Here is a 24,529-nt window from a genome sequence, read left to right as displayed (position 1 = left end):
GCCAAATGTCACGGGGTGAAATTACGTTCACAATCCGGCTATACCTTCGCGTGATCACCTGATAAAAGTAAAGAAAGCGCGAAAAGGGGAAACGGGGTGATAAGAGATGAGCGGAGGATGCATGCATTTTTTTTTTAGATTACATATGAAAAATTATTCCAATACATGTGCATAAAAAAACGAAGAAATAAGGTAAAACATAAAGAGAAAATGAAAACAATGTAACGAAAAAGTTTATTAACATAACAAATACATGTGATGCGGAATAACATGATGTGTAACATAAAATATATATATAATCGAACGTAAACAAAAATGTCAACAGAGAAAAAAAAATATGCGAGATAGAGGTGACGAGATATTTTTAAACAATGACGTGTGAACAGGTGAATATAATGAAATAACGTGTCCGCAGCGGCTCGACTCCCATCCTAAATAAAGTATTCGCGTTGCCGGCTCCAAAACAGGTACACCCTGTTTTGCATGGCGATGTGATCCGCTATCTGCGCGAATTCTTTGTACATTACCTCTTCTTGACCCTCCTTTGCCGCGATATGAAGCGCCGTGTACATATCTTTCGTGGCAGTGTCCACAGCAGCCCCGTGTTGCAACAGCAGCATAACAATGTCGATATTTCCTAATCGAGACGCGATATGAAGCGGTGTCTGTTGCTCCTATAAAATAACGACGAAAACGAGATTAAAAAAAAAGGAACAAAATTGATATTTCATTTTTGCGAAGCTGTCAGTTGGAAGCGTGAAGGTGCGATTATATAGAAAATTTGGAATTACAGAGTAGCGACGTGTTAACTGTTCAAGGCACAGACAATTTTTTTAATTTAAACATAAAGTCATAATTAAATAACATATTGAATTTTTCTAAAAAAAAGAACGTATAAAATATGTGTTCTTCTTATTTATCAAATATTATTTTTGAATTTCTTCATTTAACAAAATTTAAATAAAATAAAAATTAATTATATAATTTTAAATAACATTTAAATTAAATTTAAATTAAATTTAAATTAAATTTATAATTTTAAATCAAAATAATGTTTATTTTTATTTCTTTATTTAACAAAATGTATTAAATTTTGCTCAGAGGGATTTTTTTAAATTAAAATAATATAAATTAATTTTTACCATAATATGCAATTTAATTGAATAGCTAAACATGACTTTTCAAACAGAATATTAAAATGTTATTCGTGCCTTAAAGAGTTAAGTGATTTAAAGAAGAAAGCGTGTGAAAAGAAAAATGCTAGATTCGTCTTACTTGTAAGTGGAAAATCACACACTTCGATTGACAAATCGCCAGTAAGAGAGACGTTAAATGTCGATATATGAGACTGGTTAATGGCTCATGCTTTTGTAATTTAAAAAGGGGGTGCGTATGAGTGATCATTTGTATGTATATGAAACTTTCTAGACTCTATAATTTCTTTTCTGTCTTTAAGAAAGGTATTTCGCTGTCGTCAAGCAAGCTCTATTCACTGACTCGAAAAAGCGGCGAAGAAAAGGAAGAGACAGGAAAAAGGGTGAAGAGGGTGGAAGGAAGTAGAGCCGATTTTTTGGGGGAATGCAACACGCTTTACTTACCCTTGCACGAGCATCGACTTTGGCACCATTTCTTAGCAAAATTCGAATAATGTCTGTTTGATTAGCTCTAGCTGCCAGATGCAGGGGTGTTTCGCCCCTAACAGTTGGCACGTCGGGATTGGCTTCATGTTGCAGTAGGAATATCACGATATTCATACACCCCATAAAACTGGCCACATGTAATGGAGTCAGTCCGGACTGCAAAACACATGTATATTTTGTCTGTTAATATTATTTCGACTTCGACGACGACTCCGGAATTAATTCCCGATAATTGATCCTTCACTTTTCGTTTTCGTGATGATCGACAGTGTCTCTCTCTCGGAAACTGCGACAACGAATAAGCAAATACATAAAAATGATCGTGGTACAAAATTACGATTGATTGATCTTCGTCTCAGTTTTGTTCTGGTAAAACGCACGACCCTTTAACCAGTCTTCAAAATTAATCAAATCAAATGTTTACTCTTTCATTAGGGGCGACGGATATATGTATATAGATTTTTCTTAATATCTAACGTCAATTATCATTAATTGTGCAACACATTTTAATTGTACTCCTTTTTAATATATACACCGGAAAACGATCATTTCTGTGCAATTTTTTTTCTTTTGCGATATCGATATTGACGAATGTATCGTTATGTTCCATCGAACGTTGAACTATTGACACTGTGTGAAAACATATCGTGATTTACAGATGTGAGGAGACATTTATGAAGACATGATTCGATTGCGAGATGCTTGATTCGAGCCTGTGCAAGCCGGAAATGACACGTTACCTCGGTCGTCGACTCGATGGACGCCCCGTGCTTCAGCAGGAGCTCCACGACCTTGATGCGATTCTTCTTGCAGGCGATGTGAAGGGGTGTGAAGCCGTTCAGAGCTCTCGCGTTCGGATCGGCTTTTCGATCGAGGAGCAACTTGGCGACCCTGACGTGGCCGCAGTGCGCAGCAACGTGGAGCGAGGTCAGGTAGTCGATGGTCACCTCGTCCACCGGTGCGCGATGGTACAGCAATACTCTCGCAGCATCCACGTGGTCTCCTTGAGAGGCCATGTGCAAAGGTGCGAGCCCATTCTGTGCTCAGAAAGAGCAGTTTGATTGTTCATTTAAAACAAGAGTATAGATAAAATGTAGAATGAAGACTGAAAACAAGCCGATCTTTAAATTGCAGAAAATTAGAGAACGATTATAAAAATATTTAAAAAGTCGCAACTCTCCAAATATAACTTTATATAATTTTATATGTCATTTGATATAATTTTAAACAACATTTTTTAATAATTGATTCAAATGTCAAACGTAAAAATAACGAGAAAAAAGCTACAAAAAAGTTATTTAACATTAAAATAAGAAAAATGCAGAAAATTATATAATTATAAAATATTCAAAATTGTAACTTTCTAAATATAACTTTATATAATTTTAATCTCAACATCTCTCGCTCTTTAAATTTCAAATTTTTCAAACAGCATCTTTTTTTCATAATCTAAATGTCAAACGTAAAAATAACGATATAAAGCTGCAAGAAAAGTTATTTGATAATAAAAATAAAAATGAGGTTCTAATAAATAATATAAATAAACAGGAAGAAAAAACGGACTAATGAGAGCTAGAAAATTAGAAAAATTTTCAAAGTCATAACTTTCTAAATATAATTTTATATAATACAGGAAACAGAAAGCGTGTGAATAAATAATTGTCTTTAAAAAAAATTCTTTAATTAAACATTTTGATTCCTTTTCGGACCATCTTCAGCAACTTAACAAAATTAACAAAATTAATCAAATCAATTAATTTTGTTAGCCCTCTTTATTTCTTGTTTTTTTTAAATAAAATTATTTGAAATATATATTCATTAATCTCAAGATATAAAAAAAAACGGCAGATTCAACGAAGAAGAATATGCTAAAACATACCTTGGTACGAGCACTGATCGGTGCTGAATTCTCAAGTAATGTGCTGACGACCTGCTCATGTCCCGATCGTGCTGCACAATGAAGCGGAGTCAAGCCGTCTCTGGTTTTAGCATCGATTTGCGCCGAATTCTCCAACAAAATCTTAACCATATTGTTCTTGCCCCATTTTGCCGCCACGTGTAGCGGGCTTATATTGTGCTGAAAAAAAAGAATACGCCGATCCGGCCGATTAGAAATATTATCGATAATATAATCAATTAATAATAAAAATAATAAAAATAAAAATAAAATAAAAACTGAAAAAATTATCCATTAATCATAAGATTAAAATGTACTATGTAAAAATACAACTGCGTTGTATCTTTGTTAGATCGAAAACATCATTTAAAACTTTAGAAAATATCTAAAGCGATTATTTCTAAATTATAAAAAAAAGAACAAGTCACTCATTATTAAACGCGATATTAAAGACGCACATATAATCTTACATTTTGCTTTTGCATAGATTATAATTATTATACGTTCTCTCAGAATGTATGCATTATGTGTTAGCTGTCTTTAGTTTCGAAAATTCGAATTTCTCAAGTTATATTTTTAAAGTGACCTATTCAATTATTTTTGCCGTAAAGATCACTGGATGTACCTTACCTTAGCTAAGTAATTTGCATCGGCTCCTCGCTTTATTAATAACCGTGCTATTTCCTCGTTTCCATAATGAGCAGCGATGTGAAGAGGGGTGAAGCCACTCTTCGATGTCACGTCGGGCTTATGATCGTTCTGTTTGACATTTGACCATTATAAAAAATTTAGCCGTATTTTAATTTGCTTAATTATTATATATCGATTAATTTTTATATATAAAGATCCACCGAAAGCTTACCTGCAAAAGCAAGTCAGCGGCTTTGCAATCGTCTTTCTTAGCAGCAATATGAAGAGCCGGAAGTCTGACCTTGCCTTTGGAATCGTTCTCCAAGAGTACACTGACCACCTTGTCGTGACCTTGCTGCATCGCCACGGCAAGTGGTGTAAATCCATCCTATAATATCAGAATTGCAATTCAATGTAAGAATTTAAAGAATTGAAAGTTTTTATATAATTTGTTGTATATAATCACATGTATCATATATACATATAATCATTGTATATATAAATTCTTATAATTTAATAAAGCAGTTGAGGTTTTTTTAAGACACAAAAATTATTTCGAGGTAGAAATAAAATTTGAATTCGAGGATGCGTGATTGAAAAATGTTTAATCAAATTTAAATAATTTTAAGAAAATATAGGGAGCTCCAACTTACCTCTGTCGCGAGACTTTGATTAGCTCCGTTATTGAGCAGGAGCTTAACAACCTGATCGTGATTCTCCTGTGCAGCCATGTACAGAGGAGTGAATCCATTTTGCGACTGGATGTTGACCGCGGCACCGTATTGAATAAGTATATTGACTATTTCGGACTGGCCAGCTGGGTAATATTCGAAATTATATGTGTGAAACTAATTTCACAAAAATGTTTTATGCAGATAGAATTATTTACCTAACGAAGCTATGTGTAGGGCGGTATTTCCTTTCTTCGTCGCCGCGTCCACCTTTGCGCCTCTTTTTAATAGTTCGGTCACTATTTCGACATGGCCATCTTTCGAGGCTAAATGCAAGGCATTTAAACCGTTCTGCAAAAAAAACGCAAGTATTAAACATTATCCCATTATTGTGTAATAAAATAATTTAATTTAAATTATATTAAAAAATTTAATATATTTAATTTAAATTATAATATTTATTTTAATAATAATATTTAAATAAAATTTAATGATTTGTATAAATAAAAGTAAACAAGACATTGAAATAAAAACAAGGGAAAAACTTTTATATATGTATTATGTATATATGTTATGTATATATATTATATACACGTATGTATATATAATTTTATATATGTATATATATATAATATTTTTTAAAAAAATTAAAGTGCTTACCGAGTTGGCTGTATTAATATCTAAGTCGGTATCGAGAAATTCGACTACCCTTTCAAGATTGCCGGATCGGGCAGCGCGAAGAAATGCCGTTGTGTCATCAGCCTAAATGCAAACATGTTTTTTTTTTAATAAACGTCTATCAGAGACAAGGTACACACAATTACCATTTTGTAGAAAATATAATATGACAAAACCGAGAGGTAGCATATAAAGATAATAAAAAGGATAAAGGTGTGTGATATTATTTATATATATGCGATATACATATAAGAGTAACCTAGTTTGTAACGATGATGCAACCCTGTTCTTTCTCCTTTCACCCTTGCGCACTTTATAACACTCGATGTTTATCGTTATTATTTTTATTATTAATCAACGTTACGTGGTGCATTTGCACTCTGAGAAGATTCGTAAGACAATATGTGCTATAGAAAAAATTGCGCGTCTTAAATATATTCAAAAATTTATTTATTTTTTATTTAATCAAAGACAGTCGAGGCTCTTACAAAATGGAATTAAAAAAAAACAAAAACGAAAAATGAGTTATTTAATTTTTTTGTTCTAGTTATTCATCTCTTTCCTTTTTGAGAGCCTCAGCTGTTTTTGATTAAATAAAAAAATAAATGAAGAATATAACGTTGATTAATAATAACGAAATAATAATAAAAAAACAAGAACAAAAAATAATAATGAAAAAAAACCAAAAATGTATTATCTAATTCATTCTTTGTTTTTATTTTTTTTGTTCTATTTTCTGAGAGGTTCAGCTGTCTTTAATTAAATTAAAAAAATTTTAAATATATTTAGAACGCAGATTAATTTTTTCTATAGCACAGTTATAAGAAGGCTTTGGTTAAATAAAAATCATCATCATCATTATTTTTAGATAGAAGTACTTCGCTGTCTGCATCCCTGCAGACTACGATTTATATCACGATAAGAAAGCTATTACTAGGTTGAGATCCGCTATTGTATGACGCTATAACTCCGTTATCGTGACCTTTTTAGCCATCATCTTGCCGGTTTTCATCGCATCTCGATTTTCTATGTCGCCGCATTCCTCCGACATCGATATGCGCCGCATTCGCCGGTTGTGCGCGCCTAAACACCCTTTTCCTCCCCTCGAACAACTGGTGCATTTCGCCCTGATATTCTATAGCTCGATTATCCCATCGCGCTCTAATTAAAACCAGTATAATTTCGAGAGTCAAAATTTCTTAAACGCGGAAGTAATCTCCTAGTACTACGATAAAAACGCAATTGTGCTGCGAGATATATTCAACCACGCCACGCACCCACCGGAAATCGCAGCCCCTTCCATCCCCCGGTCTCGACCTAATCATCTGTCACTTTTGACGCTCGCTCATGAATCATCGCGAATCTCGCGATTGATCCTAGAGCTCGAAATATCCTCTTGTCTCCTTCGATCGGTCAATTCGGAGAGGGCGAAAAAGAGGGTGCGAAAGGCAGGAAGAGAGAAAGAGAGAGAAACCAAGGGGGAAAGAGAAAGAGAGGGAGAGAGAAGGTGAATGCCGGCTTCGAATTCCCTTCTACTCGAGACCATACCTGACTCGTGCTGTCGGTGACCATCGTGATCGACGGCTGCAGCTTCCAGCGGGGAAAAAAAACGGTTCTTCGAGAGACTCTTCGGGAGAGGCTCCTCCGGGACCCGGGCGCACGAGAGCCTCTCTTAAGGGAAGCGCGGCCACGCGCGTCACACCACCATTTGTGACACACACACCGCGTTCGTGCCGGAGGTGCGCACGAACGTAAAACGCCAGGACGAGGGTAGGTATCCGGTGGTAGGAGCCGCCCTGTACGAATACACGAACCGCGCAGAATCGAGCGACAACGATCTCGCATATAGAGGGAACACTCGGGGAACTGTACGGCTTGTATGGGGGTGAAAGTAAGGGTGGAATGGGGGAGGAGATGTGTGGGGGTTGCCGATGTTTCTCTCGCACCCTCTTCCTGTTTCTCCCTTCTTCTACCCACCACATTGCATTTTACCACCGCTTTTTCAGCAGTGAAAATCTTTTTTTGCTCTGCACACTCTTTCCTGCTTACTTTTTTGGAACTTTTGGCGAACCTTGAATTGCCTGACTATACGATGCATTTATTGAGTTCTACAGAGATGTATAATATATTCTGAAAAATATAATATACCGCATTGAAATATAATTATAATTAGAAAGTGGAATGTGCAGTGTAGAGTATACAAAATTTTCAGATTCTTTCCCTTCCTTTCTTTTTCTTAATTACTTTTTTTTTATACAATAGTAATTTATTAATATTATTATGGTAATTTATTATAATATTATAATAATATTAATAAATAATAACAAATATAATAACAAAATAATATAAATACAATAAATTATAATTAACAAATAATCTGTTAATAATATTTATATATATATATTATATATATATAGGGGCAATTTATATATATTAATTTTATTAACAGATTTTTCTCTTTCGACGAATTCAAAATCGATCTTGTTTGACAAAAATTTTATTGAATATTTATTATAATTTTTATACGTAAAGATGTTAAAAACCTTGATCACTAATTAAATGAAATGTCTTTAGAATTAAAGACATATTCTTAAAGATATTGACTTCACATGAAAGTGTGTCAAGGCGAGCAATCAAAAAGAAATTTATCAATATATATATATATATATATATATATATATATATATATATATATTATATATATATATATATATATGTTCGTGCTTTACAAAATAAATTTCGCTTTAATAGAAATCGGAAAGACAGAGAGAGTTTGCGAACATTTCTCGTATATCTCGTTTTTTCAGAGAGTTCCTCTACGATAAGCCTATCCTTTCACATCCCTCCTCGCTCTCTCGCTGCACCAAAATCCTCTCCCTCTGATCTCGCGTATGGGACGGTTTATAGGGATGTCATAAAAAAGATGTAATGCGTATTCGCCCTAAGATCGTTGCCATCGGGGTTGGATTACCAACAGGGTAAAATAGATGGAAAGCATCCCTTACGAGAGAGAAATTATATGTCCGGCGCGCGCAAGACATGAGGGGATTGTAAGGCGACACATTTCGCGCTTTCAATGCAAACAATGTCTATGCCTGGAGCTATCCTCCTTTTTTCTATCAGCAAATGTAAAGACAGCTGACCGCAAATTTATTCTTGCCAAATATTATTTCAAGCCGTACAAGATCGATACAGCTATACATAGCGCGAGAAAAATGTATAAAGTTCTTAAAACACAAAAGTTTTATGTATACATATTTGAAATAGAGATGAGACTAAGTGCTCCTCCACCCTCACGATTTCGAGATAAATAATAGATAATAGATAATGGAACAATAGTATTTGAGATAATTGAGATTTTGTTACACATCTTGGATGTGTGGAGTTTCTTTTTTGTTATCAACTATATCCTTTAATATTTAGCTCTCTTGTCTTCTCTTTTAAAATCTTCAAATCTAATTTAATATTGAAATCCAAAATATCGTATACTGATAGATTTATTTAAAAAAGCTTTATTGATCATAAATTTTTAAAAAATTTCATGACATATCTCAGTTAATATCTCAAAAACTGGTAAATAATAATTAATAAATAATCTGTTAATAAAATTAATTTATTAATATTATTAATAGATTATTTATTAATTTGTATTTATCAGCTTTTGAGATATTAATATGTTATATGAGATTTTTAGAAAATTTATATAATCAATATTATTTATTATTATTTTACGTATTATAATTACGTATTATAATTAATTAGATTTATGCATGGCATATATAATATTTAATTTATTAATTTATTATTAACAGATTTCTTTTTTTTTATAACTTCAAAATCGATCTTATTTGATAAAGATTTTATTGAATATTTATTATAATTAATTCAATTTCAGAGTGATAAATTTGAAAATAGATTTACTCCAGACAGGTTTGTTGTATACTCTAATATAAGCTCTTAACTTTTAATTTTAATTCAAAATTTGCTATGTATTAAATCTAATTAATTATCACGTAAAATAGTATAGAAAATATTTAAGAGCTAGTATAATAATTCTTGTTTTAACATTTAGCTCTCTTGTCTCCTTTTCAAATCTTCAAATTTAATTCAATATTGATCTAATATCATATAGATAGACTTATTTAGAAAAGATCTATTAATCATAAACTTTCTGAAAATTTCATGATATATATATATTAATATCTCGGAAGCTGGTAACTCTAATTCAATTTCAATGATAAATTTCAAGATAGCTTTACTGTAGATTTAATATAAACTTTAATTTAAACTCTTTTAATTTTAATTCAAAATTTGCCATATGCATTAAATCTAATTAATTATTACGTAAAATATAAAAATATTTAAGAATCAATATATGATTTTTTTAAATATTTAGCTCTCTTGTCTCCTTTTCAAATCTTCAAATCTAATTCAATATTGATTCAATATCATATACTGATAGATTTATTTAGAAAAGATCTATTAAACTTTCTGAAAATTTCATGATATATTAATAATATTTCGAAAGTTGATAACTCTAATTCAATTTTAGTGATAAATTTCAAGACAGCTTTACTATAGAGTTTAATATATAAACTTTTAACTCTTTTAATTTTAATTCAAAATTTGCTATGCATTAAATCCATTTAATTTTATATATATATCGCTAAATATTAGAAAAAATATTCAAAAGCCAGTATATATGATATGATATAAAAATGACACAATTTGCTCTCCATGCATTAAGTATGGATCGGCGCAGATCTCGGCCAATCGATCGATTGTGCCAATTAATCTAAGACGATGACGATTATGTTGGCTTTTTTTTTTACTGAATATATATTTGTGCAAAATGTTAATTACCCCTACAGATGACGAGTTCGAAGGAGAAATAATTGCAACTGTCTTAATAATTAATTCTCTTGACGAACTTGGGTCAACATCCCTAAATCGCGTCTCGAGAAAAATAGACAGCCTGCACATTGCGATCAATAAAATCTTTACAGCCCGTATAAGCGAAATGAACGGCGCTTGATGCATGTGTATGCGTGTCACTCCTCGTGTTGCATACATCCCTTACGATACAACCTTGCACTCGCGTGACTTCATCCAAGGTCGCGACCCCTCCGCGACTTTAGCGCGGAGAGCTGCTTGTCGTACCCTTAATTCTCCTGCCATATCAATCGGCTGTAAGAATTCACGGATACGTGTAGAAAAAGCCTCTATATTATTTCACGTCCAATAAATTTATGTTCCACGTGCAACGCTACATCATCGCTTAATCGAGTCGCGCTGTCAAAATTAGATAAAACTTCAAAAATGATTAAAATAAATTAAAATAAATTTATAATAATAACTGTCACACACACACAAACATACCATACATATAATAAAAAATGTATTATTTATAATATATAATATTAATTTTAATGTGACATGTGTGCCGTGATTGAATTTAAAATTGATAAATTATTGTTGATAAAATGTTCTATCTTTAAATTTTTTGTTGATATTTCGGCGAAAAAAATGTCGATACATTATTCGGCAATTATTATAAACTTTATCGAAAAAAATAAGAAACGTTTCCGAATACTGTAACCGATTTTTCTAAAAATAATGTCGAGCTATCGCTCATTGGACCGTGTCCAATAATCACTGTGAGCGTTAGCAAGAAACGAGATATCAGCTGATTCGATATTAAATATATTAACAATTTACGCTTTGTTAATTTATATATAAAATATATGTACGTAAATACATAAATTAAACTATTACTGTTAAAGTGTATGGCTGATAATAATGTTGCATTTGGGCTGCATTTATCCAAATATGTCATTGTAAGGCTCGTATTATTATCAATTGACAATTTGCTAAAGTATTTATTAATATCAACATAATAATGTTCAGAGATCTTGTGGCAGAGAAATGCTCGATTTTAACAGATCGATCTCTGCAGAGAATATAGGTAGGAAAATAGAAGGAAATTCAATATTTTAGGAGTCCCTCACGTTCCGTGAGAACGACCTGAATGTTAGGATGGCACGCGTTTTTTTTCTTTTACCTGGAGCCTAATGATCGGCGGGAATGCGTCTTCTTCCGTCATTACTAAATAATAAACTGTGTACTCTCTTTGACAAGCTCTATATACACGCACGCTCTGTAAGCACCATGCTGAAGACGTAGACCGGCGGATATTAATAGAGGAGTCCTATGTTATTTTTGTTAAACTCCTATATGTATCGTGTCTTTGTTAGCAATTTCGCTAAATTTTATATTGATATTCAATACATAAACGATCGGTCAGATATTTACAAATTTAATTTTTAATTTAGCATATAAAAATATATCTTTTTTTATTGTATATTAATGATTATTTAATATCTAAAATTTTAATAATTTAATAATTATATTTTATCAATTCGGATAATTTTGTCTGGTTCAAATGGTGATTCATTACGATCGGATAGGATTTTAATTTTTATATAGGGCGCTGTAAAGAAAAAATTTTTTAATAAAAAAATTTTATTTGAATTTTTATAAATTAATTCCACCAGAAACTGATCGAAAAACTCGGAGTGAGGGCGGTTACGTGATGCCACCACTTTGGTGGAATATATAACATTTCTCCAGGTTTTAAGTGAAATGTCATGCCATCAGTTTTACGAAAATTTGGCCACTTATCATAATCTGGCCTCACCGGATCTACTTGTGCAGTATTGTTAAGTAACTTAGTATCATAAGGATATAAATTATCTGTCTCGTCTGGAGAGTATAAGATAACTCTTTTGTAACCAAATATCTGAGAGGATGAAAAAAATTTTTTTTTAGGATACATAGGCTGAGTTTCGATATTCACTGCCAGTACTGTAAATCTATAGTTTACATCACGTACATTATAGATTTTCAGTACTGGCAGTGAATATTAAAACTCAGCTATAGTAACTTGAACAATTTTAATCACAAGTATCTTTTTACCTGAGAGAGGAGATTATTTTTCGGATCAAAGTGCAAAGGAGAAACTGTACCACCAGGACCGAACCAAGCATTTATGTCAACTTCTGATGATTCCACATCTTTTTCTTCATTATCCGAAAAACAGCAATATTCCGGCACTTCAAAATCTTCTTTTAATTCTGGTATCTAAAATTGATAGCGAGATTCTGATTTTATGAAGCAAGATTGTGTATTAAATTCATTGTATAAACTACAATACTACCTGTTCAAACAATTGATGTTGCGCTAAATAGCCAACTTTGCTATTATTTGCAATAACGTGCTTTTGCAAAAATTCAGAGAAATTGACAAGATGTTGAGTCCAATCTTCTTCAGTATAACTAGATCCAATTTCGATCGGTACTGTCCGAGATCCCGCGATCTTATTCAGATAATTAGGGTTTTTCCATAATGTTAATGCTTTCCAGTGACTCATACAATCTAATAAAATATATAAGATTAATATTTTTAATATTTTCTTTCTGATATAAACTGTTAAATATCTTATTCGCACAAATATAGACTTCAGACTTTTGTCTTGCGACAAATTACAATATAAAAACAAATATTTCTTATTGTGTGAACCATAGCTAAATTTCTAATTTCTAATATTAATTATTAATTAAATCTATTAATGTTAATTATGAATAAACCTGTTAGTATAGCCGGAAGTTTGGGCACAAAAATTTTATTGTAAAATGTCTCCATCGAAGGTCTCTCAAAATGTCTATCCGGATAATTAGAGATTAAATCAGTCTCCTTGTAATTGATTGAAATTTCTTCCAGATTTATAACACCAGAATCTATTAAAATTTCGAAAAATAAATTAATTTAAAAGTCAATAGATTAATATATGATTTATTATTATATTAGTATAAATTTTCTTATGAAGATATCCTTACCAGCGCAATAGCTATTTAACTTTGTAGCGATAGTTGTCAATAAATTTGGTACATTAGGAAGAGGTGCACCTAGCAGAATGCCTTTATCAATTTGATTAATAATATTTCTTAATGCAGTCTTTTTCTTCTCTTCCTTATCACTGCTTTCGGCATTGATTTCACACCAAAGCTCTAATAATGTTGCCTAAATATATAAATTACCCCCCAAAAAAAAATATTTATAAGTCATTTGTCATTTTATCAATTATAAGTTTTTAAGAAAATATATATAATTGTCTTAAAGTTAATATTTTATACCTTTACAGCACTGCACAGAGAATAACAATATCTATGTTCTATTGGAACATCTTTCCAGTAACCCGAGTTTAATATTTCCCATGTGCGATCTAAACAAGCTTCCACTCTTGTTATTGAATTATTTATCCATGCTTCTGATATTCTTGTAAAGAAGAACATATTTATAAATATTGAATATTTTTGAATATTATATTGTTATATATATTATTTAAAGTGATTAAAATGGAATATACATAATTTATAAAAATAAACTAAATAAGATGTTTATTTTAAATAAATTTATTCGTTAAAATAAAATATTTAAATTTTTATATACAAGATAATATTGCTGAAAAATTTTATTTACAATTGTTTGTTAGATGTACATAGCACATCGATTATGGGCGCCAAGTGTACTTTTATTTCCATAGATATATGTTCCAATTCTTTCGCTAACAAATCCCAGGGTACTGTTACCACAGAAGCATCGTGACTCATTTTCTGTAAATCACACATACATAAAAATTTCAGATGTAATAATGATAAATTACCATAATTTAAAAAATCAAAGAAAGCTTTACTTATATAAGGACACTTTTGCTATATGTAGGTTTACTCAAGTATGCCCACTGCACAATAACATGATCGGCTAAGTAATACAAGATCTTTCCTGTTAATGAGAAACTTTTGACTCTGCAGAAACTTTCTATGAATACGATAACGTTCTGCGTGACGCATAGAGCTTTAAACAAAAATGCTATGATGCACAAAGGGACGCAAGTGCCAGGACCGTTGCATAAAATGAGTTCCGGACTTTCCCTCCATAAGATCGGAAGACAATTTAACGTGGCAAAGGCAGTGGTCCAAATCGAAGTGAGATACGACTGCCGGACCTCCCGGCTTCTGTAAATCTCTACGAATTTGTAATCCTCGTTGCCGTCCTCCAGGTCTCTGACCTTCTTCGCACTCAGCTGATCTGTCTGAGCATGAATGTACACTCTCGGCGAGTAATTCTTAAAGTTCAGATGCTCGACGACCCGTAGCATCTCGGCTGTGTGTCCTCCGGATCCCAATATTATCATCGTTCTAGCCGGACGGGATCTTTCTCTGGGTTCTCGATCCCGTTTGACAAATATCAGATAACATATTCTAGCGAATATGCAGCAGGCAAGAATGAGAAGGAAGAAATATAAATATTGTGCAGTAGACATCTGGCTTTATCACGCGTATCTGAAAAGAGTATTATCAAATAAAATATGTTTACCAAGTTGTTTATATCGTAGTATTAGGTTATGTCCGAAACAATCCTCACTATCTCTCCACTTTTGCAGGAGCCATGAAGTTTATAATATACTGAAGCAAATCTTCTCTATAGAAAATCAGGAATTTTTTTTTTTTTTTTTATTTCATTTATTATTTATTCTAAAGTTAATGATCTATATAGTATATGTGTATCCTTTTCTACGAAGTCACCACCAATAATTTGCTCGGATCTAGCTGATGGTAGCCAATCAGGCTCGAGCGCGTTCGCTTCTTGTCCAGGTGTCAAAAATTCATCTGGAATTTTGTCTGTATGAATTCTCGTAGTTCATGTCCGATGAGCTTCACGAGTGTACGCTCGCCATTTTTATTTATATGTGTGGGGGATCACTGGGGTTGATACGGAGAGTGTGTGGACAAAATAATATACTTATGCGAAACGAAATTTTTCAATAACCCGAGAGTCGACTAGAGAGATGTGTCGTCTCGCGATATTCACATGACCGTGTTACATCGGTTACATCGTTACATTTACATGACCTTTGCGTGAGGACTGTCTCCACGCGAATGGTGATCTTCGTGAACGCAACTTTCTTTCTTTCCCAGCGCTCCTGTTAATAAGATGGATCATCGCCAAAAGGTAACATTACCTGCACCAATAATTCAGACACAAATATTACGCTCCTTAACATATTTTTTACTCCACACGAAAAAAGATGCACTTTTTCTCGTCGACAACCTCAAACAGATTCGATCGACATTTATCGAAATGGAAATTTATTCCTTTCCGCGACAAATAAACAAGCAAACACTATAGCTATTTATATTTTCCAATTATTTATTTTGTGTTCGTGCTTTTCTATAAAAACTGTAGTTGTGTTGCAAAAACTCCGTTCTTCCTTTTTTTATTATCTTCCCCTTCGTCCATTCTGCTGTAAAATGTCAAGTGTTGTATAGAATTTCATCTATTGTTTGTGTCGTTTGTCAGATGGTTGTAGTTCCTCAACAATCAAAAATTAAAATCGAGGACGACGACGATGAGGATGTTGAAGCGCTGAGATTAGCAGCGCTCAAGTCATTGCGAACTAAAGATGCCACGCATAAGAGAACAGCTCTGTCACAGGTGCAGAAAGTTTTTCCGCAAGTGACACAACCGTCTCGTCACCCATATAAAGGTCAACGGCCTATAAAAAGGAATTTCTATCACAACAGATCGCAACAGAGACAAAATGGGGTGAGCTTTTAATTTGTGCGATATTTTTAAGTAACTCTAATAGCTGTCTTACATAGGAATATAAAGATAAAGAGCTATTATGTTTTTTCTTTACAATACTTAAAATATGTTTGAATAAATGATGTACCAAGTGATATTTTTAAAAAATATATGGAGCAAGATTTATATTGTAATTTGTAAATGATATTAATTTGTAAACACATATTTACACATTTGTAATTTATATTTGTAGAATGTGTATTATCAGAGTCCTCGTAATCCAAATCTGATAGCGATAGTTCCTGTAGACGAACCTTCTCCAGTTCAACAGGTCCAGGTAATTCCTGTAGAAAAGACTGAACCATCTGTAGAATCGCAAGGTAGGTTTATCATATTTTTACACATAATTAATATTGATTACGTAAGATTAATATTGATAATCAATCATTTTTTTCTTTAAAAATAAAATAATTAAAAATAATTATATTATTTCAGAAATATCGAAATTCCATCGTTTTAAGGACAGTGGAAGTGCTTCGGAAGATGAAGACGCAAAGGAGCAAAAAAGTCGTATAACTTCTGCGAAGATAGAAATTTTAGCAAAAGAGGAACCGAAGGAGTCTTCGGTAGAAACGGAAAGTCAAAAGGAAGCTGCAGAGAGTTCGCAAAAGAATGGAGATAATCAAGAAGAAGAAGAAGAAAAAGATAATAACGACGACGATGATGATGTACTCTTAATGGCTGATCTCGAGGAAGAAGATAGTTTGGAACGCTTAATGGACGAGATGGAGAGGGAAATGAATGACGGAAATAAACCGTCTGAAAAGAAGGAGAAAAGATTGAATAAAGGCGAAGCTAGGAATATAGCGAAAAGTAATGAAGGAAACAAAAATTCCGATCAAAAGATGAAATCGGACGAAAATTGCGGCAAAAAGGATAGAAGCAACACAATTATCTCGTCTCTGACTGCGATCGTCAAGAACGACAGACGATCAGTTTCTCCGCACATGACGAACCGGGTCGGTCAGAAGCGCAAGTCACTGTCTCCAAGGTCACGATCACGTAAGAAATCGCCAAGAAGATCTCCCAGAAAATCCCCGCTCAGACAGCCGAAAAGATCTCCGAGAGAACCAACGAGATATAATAGATCACCTCGCAGATCGCCGTTGTCGCGTTATTCCCCGAGATCCAGATCACCCAGACTCTCGCCGCGCAGATCCCCGAACAGAACCACCACGAAGAGGTCGCCGCTGAGAAAGTTATCCCCAAGAGGCAGATCGCCTAAGCTGTTGTCGCGCTCCAGATCGCCCCGGCCGCACAGATCACCGAGATCACCCAGACGATCGCCTCGATCGAAGTCTCCGAGGCCGCGTTCACCCAAGATATCGCGCTCCAGATCGCGATCAAGATCACCACGTTACTCGCCGCCGCTTAGATCGTCCAGATCCAAGTCTCCCAGATTATCGCCGAGAAGAGTGTCGCCTCGTCGATTGAGATCCAGATCTAGGTCTCCCGTTCTGTCCCCTCTCAGGAGAGGCTCGCCTCGCTTGCGATCGCCGAAAGTCTCGCCACGTAGAACGCCACCTCGTCTGAGATCACCTCGACTCTCGCCTCGCAGATCACCATGGTCATCCCCAAGACATTCCCCTTCTCGTCACTCACCGCGACGGAGGCGATCACCACCTAAGTGGTCACCTAAAGAATTACCCAGGAAACACGGACCACGTTCTATTACTCCCGACATCGATCGGGAATATGCGAGAGACCCGTCTCCGATTTTCAAGGGTACAGCATCACCGGAAATGTCCAGAGCGAGGACGAAGCAGAAGGACGAAGGGTACGAGAGACCAGCAACGACGATCGAAACAGCTAAGGAGTCCGTTGACACGATCAGCGATCCCGTACTCGAAGCGAGGAGAAAAAAGTTTGAATCCACGCGGCCTATCGATCCTATAAATGCCAACAAGAAGATTAAATTATCCAAGAAACATACCGCTAATACGAAAGTGGAGTCCTCGGAAGGAACAGAGATTCCATTAGGTGGTGGTAGAAAAGCGAACAAAACTGTAGAAGAATTTGAAGTTCAGGAGATGGATCTGACGACAGATTTTGAGTTGGAAGAGTTTGAAGAAGCGGTGGAGAATACATCCCCGACTGTTATTACAAGTTCTGTAAATACGTGCATGGACGTGGAACCGCAGAAAGCGGAGAAAGAGAAATCATTGAAGAAGAAGAAAAAACGCGACAAGGAGTTGTATCAAGTGGGTAAACTGAAGAACGAACTACCGCTTTCTGAACGTATCGGAAAGGATAAAAAGTGTAAAAAACGTAAGGAAATAGTATCTGAGGAGGATGTGGACGTTGTATTTGAAGACATAACAGTAGATGAAGAAGGAGATTTACGAACGGAACTCAGCAGGAGGCGCGCGGAAAGATTGAATAGAACAGTACCAGTCCAATCTGCTAGATTAGTGCAGTCAGCTTTCAAAGGCGTTGTTAATGAGTAAGTATCAGTACGATGTTATGTAATATTATTTTTATTTATTTTTTTATTTATTTTTATTAAAAACATCTTTTTGGCAGTATTACTTATCGTATTTTACGTTTCTTTACAGGGTTGTGAAAAATAATGCAAAAGCTAATCAGAGACATGTCATGAACACTGACGAAAAATGTAAGTAATAATAATATATTTAATTGCTCAATATCTATGCACATATTTTTGTTAACTTTTTTCCCGGTTGTACAAATCGCTTCTAATAACGAATATGTTTCTTTTTTTTTTACAGCTAATCCAAAGGAAGTGAGAAGGGTTACTGTGCTACATAGATCATTAACAGAATTACATGATTCTGAAGGTATTTACATTTCTTTGCACATTAACAATATTTGTAAATTTCAGCTTATAATTTGCTATATTTATTAATATTTATTCATCATTTGTTGGAAAAATTGTAAAATATTTAATTTTTAAAGATGATTATTAGTTCTACTATTATTTTTCTCTTATATGTATAAAGAAGATATTTTATAGTCACGAAACACATTTATAAAAATAAAATTTTTTTTTAAATATCTATCTTTAATCTGGTTATGTTTTTATTTTTATTTACAGATGAAAGTACTCTTGATTCGAAAGTACCTGTGCGTTTCAGGCTGGGGCTCAACAAACAAGTGCAAGAGTCTAGAGAATCCAAGGTTACTCGAAAAGCATCCAAACGACAGGGTCGTAAGGTAAAGCACAAAAATCATTTGTCTTTAAAAGATCCTGAGCATATTTTGTAGTGTATAAAATTTATGCCTTTATATCTAATCTAGATTTGTAAGTCATATGGTAACCTCTTATCAATCCGGTCGATATTTTGTGATACTACCAAAAGTTAAGTATGTAAAAAGATACAATTTATGAAATATTCATACTTCTATCGATCATAATGGAAATGATGGCGGATTTAAAATAGCAAACAACAAAAGCTTTAAATTATTCCATGCACAATATTTCATTATAATTTTGCGAATTAGAATGATACAATCTAATATAATTTGAATAATAGGATCAATCACTACAATTCTGTTAATTTGATAAATAATAATTCTTTGAATAATATTAATTAAAAAATAATTTTAATAGATATCATTTTTTTTTTGTTTATGGATGTTTTTTGTTTTACGAATGCATTTTTTTATTAGAAACTAATTTAAGTAAAAATAGTTATACAAAAATAATTTATTAACTAAGTTATATAAAATTATCTATGAAACACAGTGTGAACCAATATTGTGTGCCTTTCAATAATAGCCAGAAGGAAATATGAATGCCGCGAGATAATTTGCATTATTGAATTTTGTTGAAAAAAAAGGAGAATATTGTTTTCGTGAAAATCAAATATAGACACGAAATAACAATACTAGAAAAAAAAAAAAAAAAAAAAAAAAAAAAAAACAGGAATATGAAAAAAAAGGAAACGAGCAATTGTATAGAACATTTTCCAGAAATTGTTTGCAATTTAGTATTGCGTAAGTCTAGACTCGAATTCAGTAGAAAATAAGAGTGATCTGTTTTTTGTTTAGGAATAAAATAAATCCGCGTTCGTCCGATTGCATATTTGTATGAAGAGAGAAATAGCGGTTCATCTCTTACTGCTCATTATGTTGTCGACACATAGGAAGATGCGCTCATTAATAACGGTTATATTATTATGTCGTATGAAAAGCATCTCTTTTTCTCTTTTCAACTATAAAGTACAATAATAATATTAATAATATTTGAGGATAATATCCAAAATTTCGATACAATTACAATTTAAATGTACTCGACTGTTTATCGTTTGCTTAGGAAAAGTTGATTACGTGTAATTAATATTAAATCATCTGTTGTATTAAAGATTATTGTGTATATAACTTACTTTTGATCGCTCACCTAATAAACAAGAAATCATAAATAATCCCAAAGCTACCTACTGCAAAACCTAAGTATATTTTATATGAGAATTAGTAGAATGTGTAGGGACATATCTTAATTGTACATAGCACTTAAATACTGACGTCAAACTTAATAAGAATGAAGTATAACTTGTAAATTCGGTATTAAAACGACGCGTCACCAAATAATCCTGTACAAATCAATAATAGCGATCAATAATCCAACAAAAAAATACAAAACTTTCATTAAAATTTATTTAACGTTGTTAAGTCGACATATTTTTAAGCGGGATGCAAATCTTCTTTAAGATCTGATAGACGATGTTGTATAAATTTATATATTTTACGCTCATTTTTGCAATTAAGAAAATTAAATACAATAAGTATATGTATATTAAAACTAATGAGATGTAGGAAGAGGAAAGACTAATTGTTCTCTTAATATCTCCACCTTTCTTTTTTAAATACGCTGGTAGAATATATGGCATTTACAAAAAAATGTAGCTTACGATTTTTCAAAATTGTATAAAAAAATTGTATATGTTAATTTTATGTGTTTTTCGACGATAGATATTATTACATATCTATGATCTATTGTTATATATCTTTTTTATTGCACTTTCCAAGGAAGATGCAATTATTTAATGTGTATTTTACATAATTGTATATTTAATTTTAACGAGTAACGTGTATCTCGTTACTTTTTTAATTATACATATATATATTTCCATATTGACAATTAGAATATATAACGTGCATCAGTACAGCGTATGTATAATCAATATGCGTGAACATTTTTAGACTGTTGTGTGTACAGCTATGTATACATAAATTCAATCTCTACTTCGGAAATGATGTTCGTATATATCAAGCTAAATACCTCATAGTATCTATGAAGGTGTAAACGCTTCTTTTACGTCAATAAAAACTAATATTACATTTTATAGAAATTTTCTTCCATAAAATTGTTGTTACGAGCACCACAGTAGGAAATTTTATATATATACAATATGTGTATATACATATATATGTATACAAAATGAAGCATTAAATAATACATATATATGTGTATATATGTGGTATAAAAGCGATGATATTAATAGTTACATGCGTGCCTTTCTTTATGTTTAATTAAAAAACATGGGTGTAAATAGACACATTTTTTTTTCCATTACGCTTAAATAGAGTGAAACGCGTTTACACGTCGGCCAAAACAAAACTTTTTTACCATGCCATTTTATTTACACATGGTACGTGTGTATTTGTGATGTCAACTCTAAGAGTTGCATATAATAGATATCTCTTATAGTTAGAGAAATATATAAACGAGAGACTGAGAAAGAAATTATGAGCCTTAATCAGTGCATAAATAATAATGTGATATTTGGAGAGATTTTTATACTTTACCTTAGATGCGTTTCGATTATCTTAGAATAACACAGATAGTTACACAACACACAATAATAATATTTAAAAAACCTTTGTTGAATAATATATAATATTCTTTAAACGTCTTATTATTGTACGCTGGAAATATTTTATCATTGTATAAATTTTAATTTATGAATAATTTATACAATATAATTATATTTACTATTGTTATTATTATTATATTTATACAATATAATTTCTACACATATAATTATATTTTAAGATATTTTGTTATTTCATTTTTCAATTATTGCAATTTTTTAACACTCAGTAAAATTTGAGAATAATATTCATTACTTATATTAAACGAATCCGAACGAATCTCCGAATTAACTTCTGTGTTATTCTACGATACAATCGCGATTAGATCGCAACTTTCTGTGACTGTTACTGATTATTTAATTTATTAACTTAATTTCTGTCATAGTGGTAAAAATATAGATGGAAGTAATTCGTCGAAAAATCTTTTGACAACAATCTTTCTGTTATATTGTAATTTAATGACGCAACGTATATTTATTATTAAACATCTATTACTTTCTTTATTACATTATGATTACCAATTATAATTATAAATAATGATATTATAAAATTTTTAGAATTGCGTGTGTATGAGAGAGTATTATATAATTGATCTCTTTATATCCGAGAGAGAATATAATTTTGCTTCTCCGGCGGAATAATTTTTTATTTTGCAAATTAATTTTGTATATTGTTTATTTTTGTACACATACAAAAAAAAGTTTGTATATTTATTACTGTAAACTGTAAAACATTCAACCATCTGTAATTTACCACGCGAACACATCACACACAATGTGTATGAATGTATATATCTATTTATATATCTGTATATATTTGTACTTATACCTTCTTACAAAAAAAAAAGAGGAAACACGCGAGAGATTATCGCATATCTTCCTACTTAGATGTGTAGTGATGCTGAAATCAATAGCAAAGTAAGATAAGTAAAACGTACATCGCTTTAGAATTAATTGAATCTTTTATTTCAGAAAAAAAAGATACGGAATAAAAAAATATATTTTTTCAGCTACATATTTGACGATTCTTTTTTCCATACTTTAAGTCCCTTCCAACATTCGAGGCTTACATTCGTAACATTTTCTTCTCTTTTGTTATTTTCGTGAGTCCTTTACAATATCATGCGACATATTAGTGGACGTTGCCGCATTTTATGAATATGTATAAGAAAAAAAAAGCTCTTTCCGTCTGTATCACGCGAAATAGAATTGTAGAAACTATTGAACGACTCACGAGAAGACTTGGAATATTATAATGCGAGCAGAGAGTTAGCTTTGCGTCAATTACGATCGATTATATATGATTATACTGTTCGTGCGCTACTTTAAATCGTTGTAAATATAAGCGTACGAGAAAATAATATAAGACTCTCTCTTTATACATGAAAAGGAGAAAGTGAAAAAATAATATTGTTATATACAGTTTTAATAACTACAATAATATGTGGCACACATATTTTTATTTTATTTAACAATATTTTATTTAATAATATTTTATTTTATTTAACAAAATAACATTGACAGTCAAGTACTTTTTGCAATTAATATCTTATTATTTTGATTAAAAATTTTTACTTGAATTGATTATTTAACGCAGTATTTATCATTATTTTCATATTATTTTAATAAGAGGAAAGAAATTATGAGGAATGTAATTGGACTATTATTTTATTTTATGATGCGTTAAAGATTCGAATATCATTTTATCACGAATCTTTTATGCAAAGTATCAACAGCGTGGCTTGTTCAATATTTTTTGTTAGAATACACAAAGTTATAAAAAATGTTAGAGTGTTGATTTAATTGATATAGAAAGTTTTTATCAAAAATAATTTTTGTATGGCCCCGAATAAAATAATATTTTTTGGCCAGGGTAAAATATCAACTACGTGGCTCGTTCAATAGTTTTTGTTATAGAATTATATGTAAAAAATTATTTAAAAAATGTTGATTTAATTAATACAAAATGTAAGAAATTTTTATTAAAAATCATATTTGTATCGAAACACCGAATAAAATATTTTAAAATATCAATTACGTGGCTCGTTCAACATTTTTTGTTACAGAATTATACAAAAAATTATAAAAAATGTTAGAATGTTGGTATTAATTGATATAAAATATAAGAAATTTTTATCGAAAATTATTTTTGTATCGAAGCATCGGATAAAATAATATTTTTTTGGCTAGGATGGTAAAGTATCAACTACGTGGCTCGTTCACACAATTATCTTTTTTGTTATAGAATTATATATAAAATTATTTAAAAATTAAAGTGTTGATTTAATTAATGATTAAGAAGTTTTGTTTTTTTTGTCACAAATCCTTTTTGTAGGCATTCGATATTTTGAGGCACTGGATCGAATGTTTTTTCGGCTAAGATGGAATTTTGGAACACTGTATATCGCGTTAAACTTCGAGAGGAGGGTTGTAATTGGAACAACGACGATAGGAGGGTAGTTGCGGGTTGAACAT

At 32.0% G+C, this 24,529-nt stretch overlaps 4 protein-coding genes across 13 annotated transcripts in view; 1 reads left to right on the top strand and 3 right to left on the bottom strand.

Moving 5' to 3' along the window:
* Positions 1-11,692, bottom strand: part of LOC145936773 (uncharacterized) — a 33,642-nt gene extending 21,950 nt beyond the window's left edge. For 3 of the 6 annotated variants that reach the window (XM_083039310.1, XM_083039313.1, XM_083039311.1), the window contains exons 1-10: positions 7,065-7,534; positions 5,499-5,600; positions 5,057-5,189; positions 4,821-4,984; positions 4,400-4,555; positions 4,168-4,296; positions 3,520-3,717; positions 2,381-2,677; positions 1,599-1,796; positions 528-674 (exon numbers count right to left, since the gene is read on the bottom strand). In XM_083039310.1, the coding sequence (XP_082895436.1) occupies positions 528-674; positions 1,599-1,796; positions 2,381-2,677; positions 3,520-3,717; positions 4,168-4,296; positions 4,400-4,555; positions 4,821-4,984; positions 5,057-5,189; positions 5,499-5,600; positions 7,065-7,361 (1,821 nt within the window). In that variant the 5' untranslated portion in view covers positions 7,362-7,534. Of the gene's footprint in view, positions 1-527; positions 675-1,598; positions 1,797-2,380; positions 2,678-3,519; positions 3,718-4,167; positions 4,297-4,399; positions 4,556-4,820; positions 4,985-5,056; positions 5,190-5,498; positions 5,601-7,064; positions 7,539-11,577 lie in introns of those variants that run through there. The other 3 variants (XM_083039308.1, XM_083039309.1, XM_083039307.1) reach the window with 3 other exon arrangements.
* A 321-nt stretch (positions 11,693-12,013) lies between these two features.
* Positions 12,014-15,145, bottom strand: LOC145936779 (bifunctional peptidase and arginyl-hydroxylase JMJD5). Of its 3 annotated transcripts, none has more exons than XM_083039333.1 (8): positions 14,952-15,145; positions 14,055-14,188; positions 13,709-13,850; positions 13,412-13,595; positions 13,163-13,312; positions 12,733-12,950; positions 12,492-12,656; positions 12,014-12,315 (listed from the first exon to the last, which is right to left on the bottom strand). In XM_083039333.1, exons 2-8 carry the CDS (start codon positions 14,183-14,185, stop codon positions 12,058-12,060), a joined length of 1,248 nt encoding a protein of 415 aa, XP_082895459.1. In that variant the 5' UTR covers positions 14,186-14,188; positions 14,952-15,145; the 3' UTR covers positions 12,014-12,057. The 3 variants fall into 3 exon arrangements, with proteins under 3 accessions (XP_082895459.1, XP_082895458.1, XP_082895460.1); XM_083039332.1 differs by lacking the exon at positions 14,952-15,145 and adding an exon at positions 14,269-14,404; XM_083039334.1 differs by lacking the exon at positions 14,952-15,145 and adding an exon at positions 14,269-14,404 and having other exon boundaries at positions 12,092-12,278.
* Alg14 (ALG14, UDP-N-acetylglucosaminyltransferase subunit) lies at positions 14,269-14,769 on the bottom strand. Its single transcript, XM_083037924.1, has one exon. It carries the CDS (start codon positions 14,767-14,769, stop codon positions 14,269-14,271), a length of 501 nt encoding a protein of 166 aa, XP_082894050.1.
* A 178-nt stretch (positions 15,146-15,323) lies between the features above and the next one.
* Positions 15,324-21,532, top strand: LOC145936775 (uncharacterized). Of its 3 annotated transcripts, none has more exons than XM_083039318.1 (8): positions 15,324-15,587; positions 15,936-16,181; positions 16,414-16,540; positions 16,656-18,663; positions 18,776-18,834; positions 18,950-19,018; positions 19,276-19,394; positions 20,232-21,532. In XM_083039318.1, the coding sequence occupies exons 1-8, from the start codon at positions 15,570-15,572 to the stop codon at positions 20,235-20,237; spliced, it is 2,652 nt and encodes an 883-aa protein (XP_082895444.1). In that variant the 5' UTR covers positions 15,324-15,569; the 3' UTR covers positions 20,238-21,532. The 3 variants fall into 3 exon arrangements, with proteins under 3 accessions (XP_082895444.1, XP_082895442.1, XP_082895443.1); XM_083039316.1 differs by having other exon boundaries at positions 19,479-21,532; XM_083039317.1 differs by having other exon boundaries at positions 19,276-21,532.
* The last annotated feature ends 2,997 nt before the right edge of the window (positions 21,533-24,529 follow it).

The sequence above is a fragment of the Prenolepis imparis genome, unplaced genomic scaffold (assembly GCF_030444845.1).
Source record: "Prenolepis imparis isolate NDT839.2.m4 unplaced genomic scaffold, iyPreImpa1.0 SCAF_5, whole genome shotgun sequence".
NCBI classification, from domain to species: domain Eukaryota; kingdom Metazoa; phylum Arthropoda; class Insecta; order Hymenoptera; family Formicidae; genus Prenolepis; species Prenolepis imparis.
Note: the sequence above shows the minus strand (reverse complement) of the source record. Positions and strands in the feature narration are given on the sequence as shown.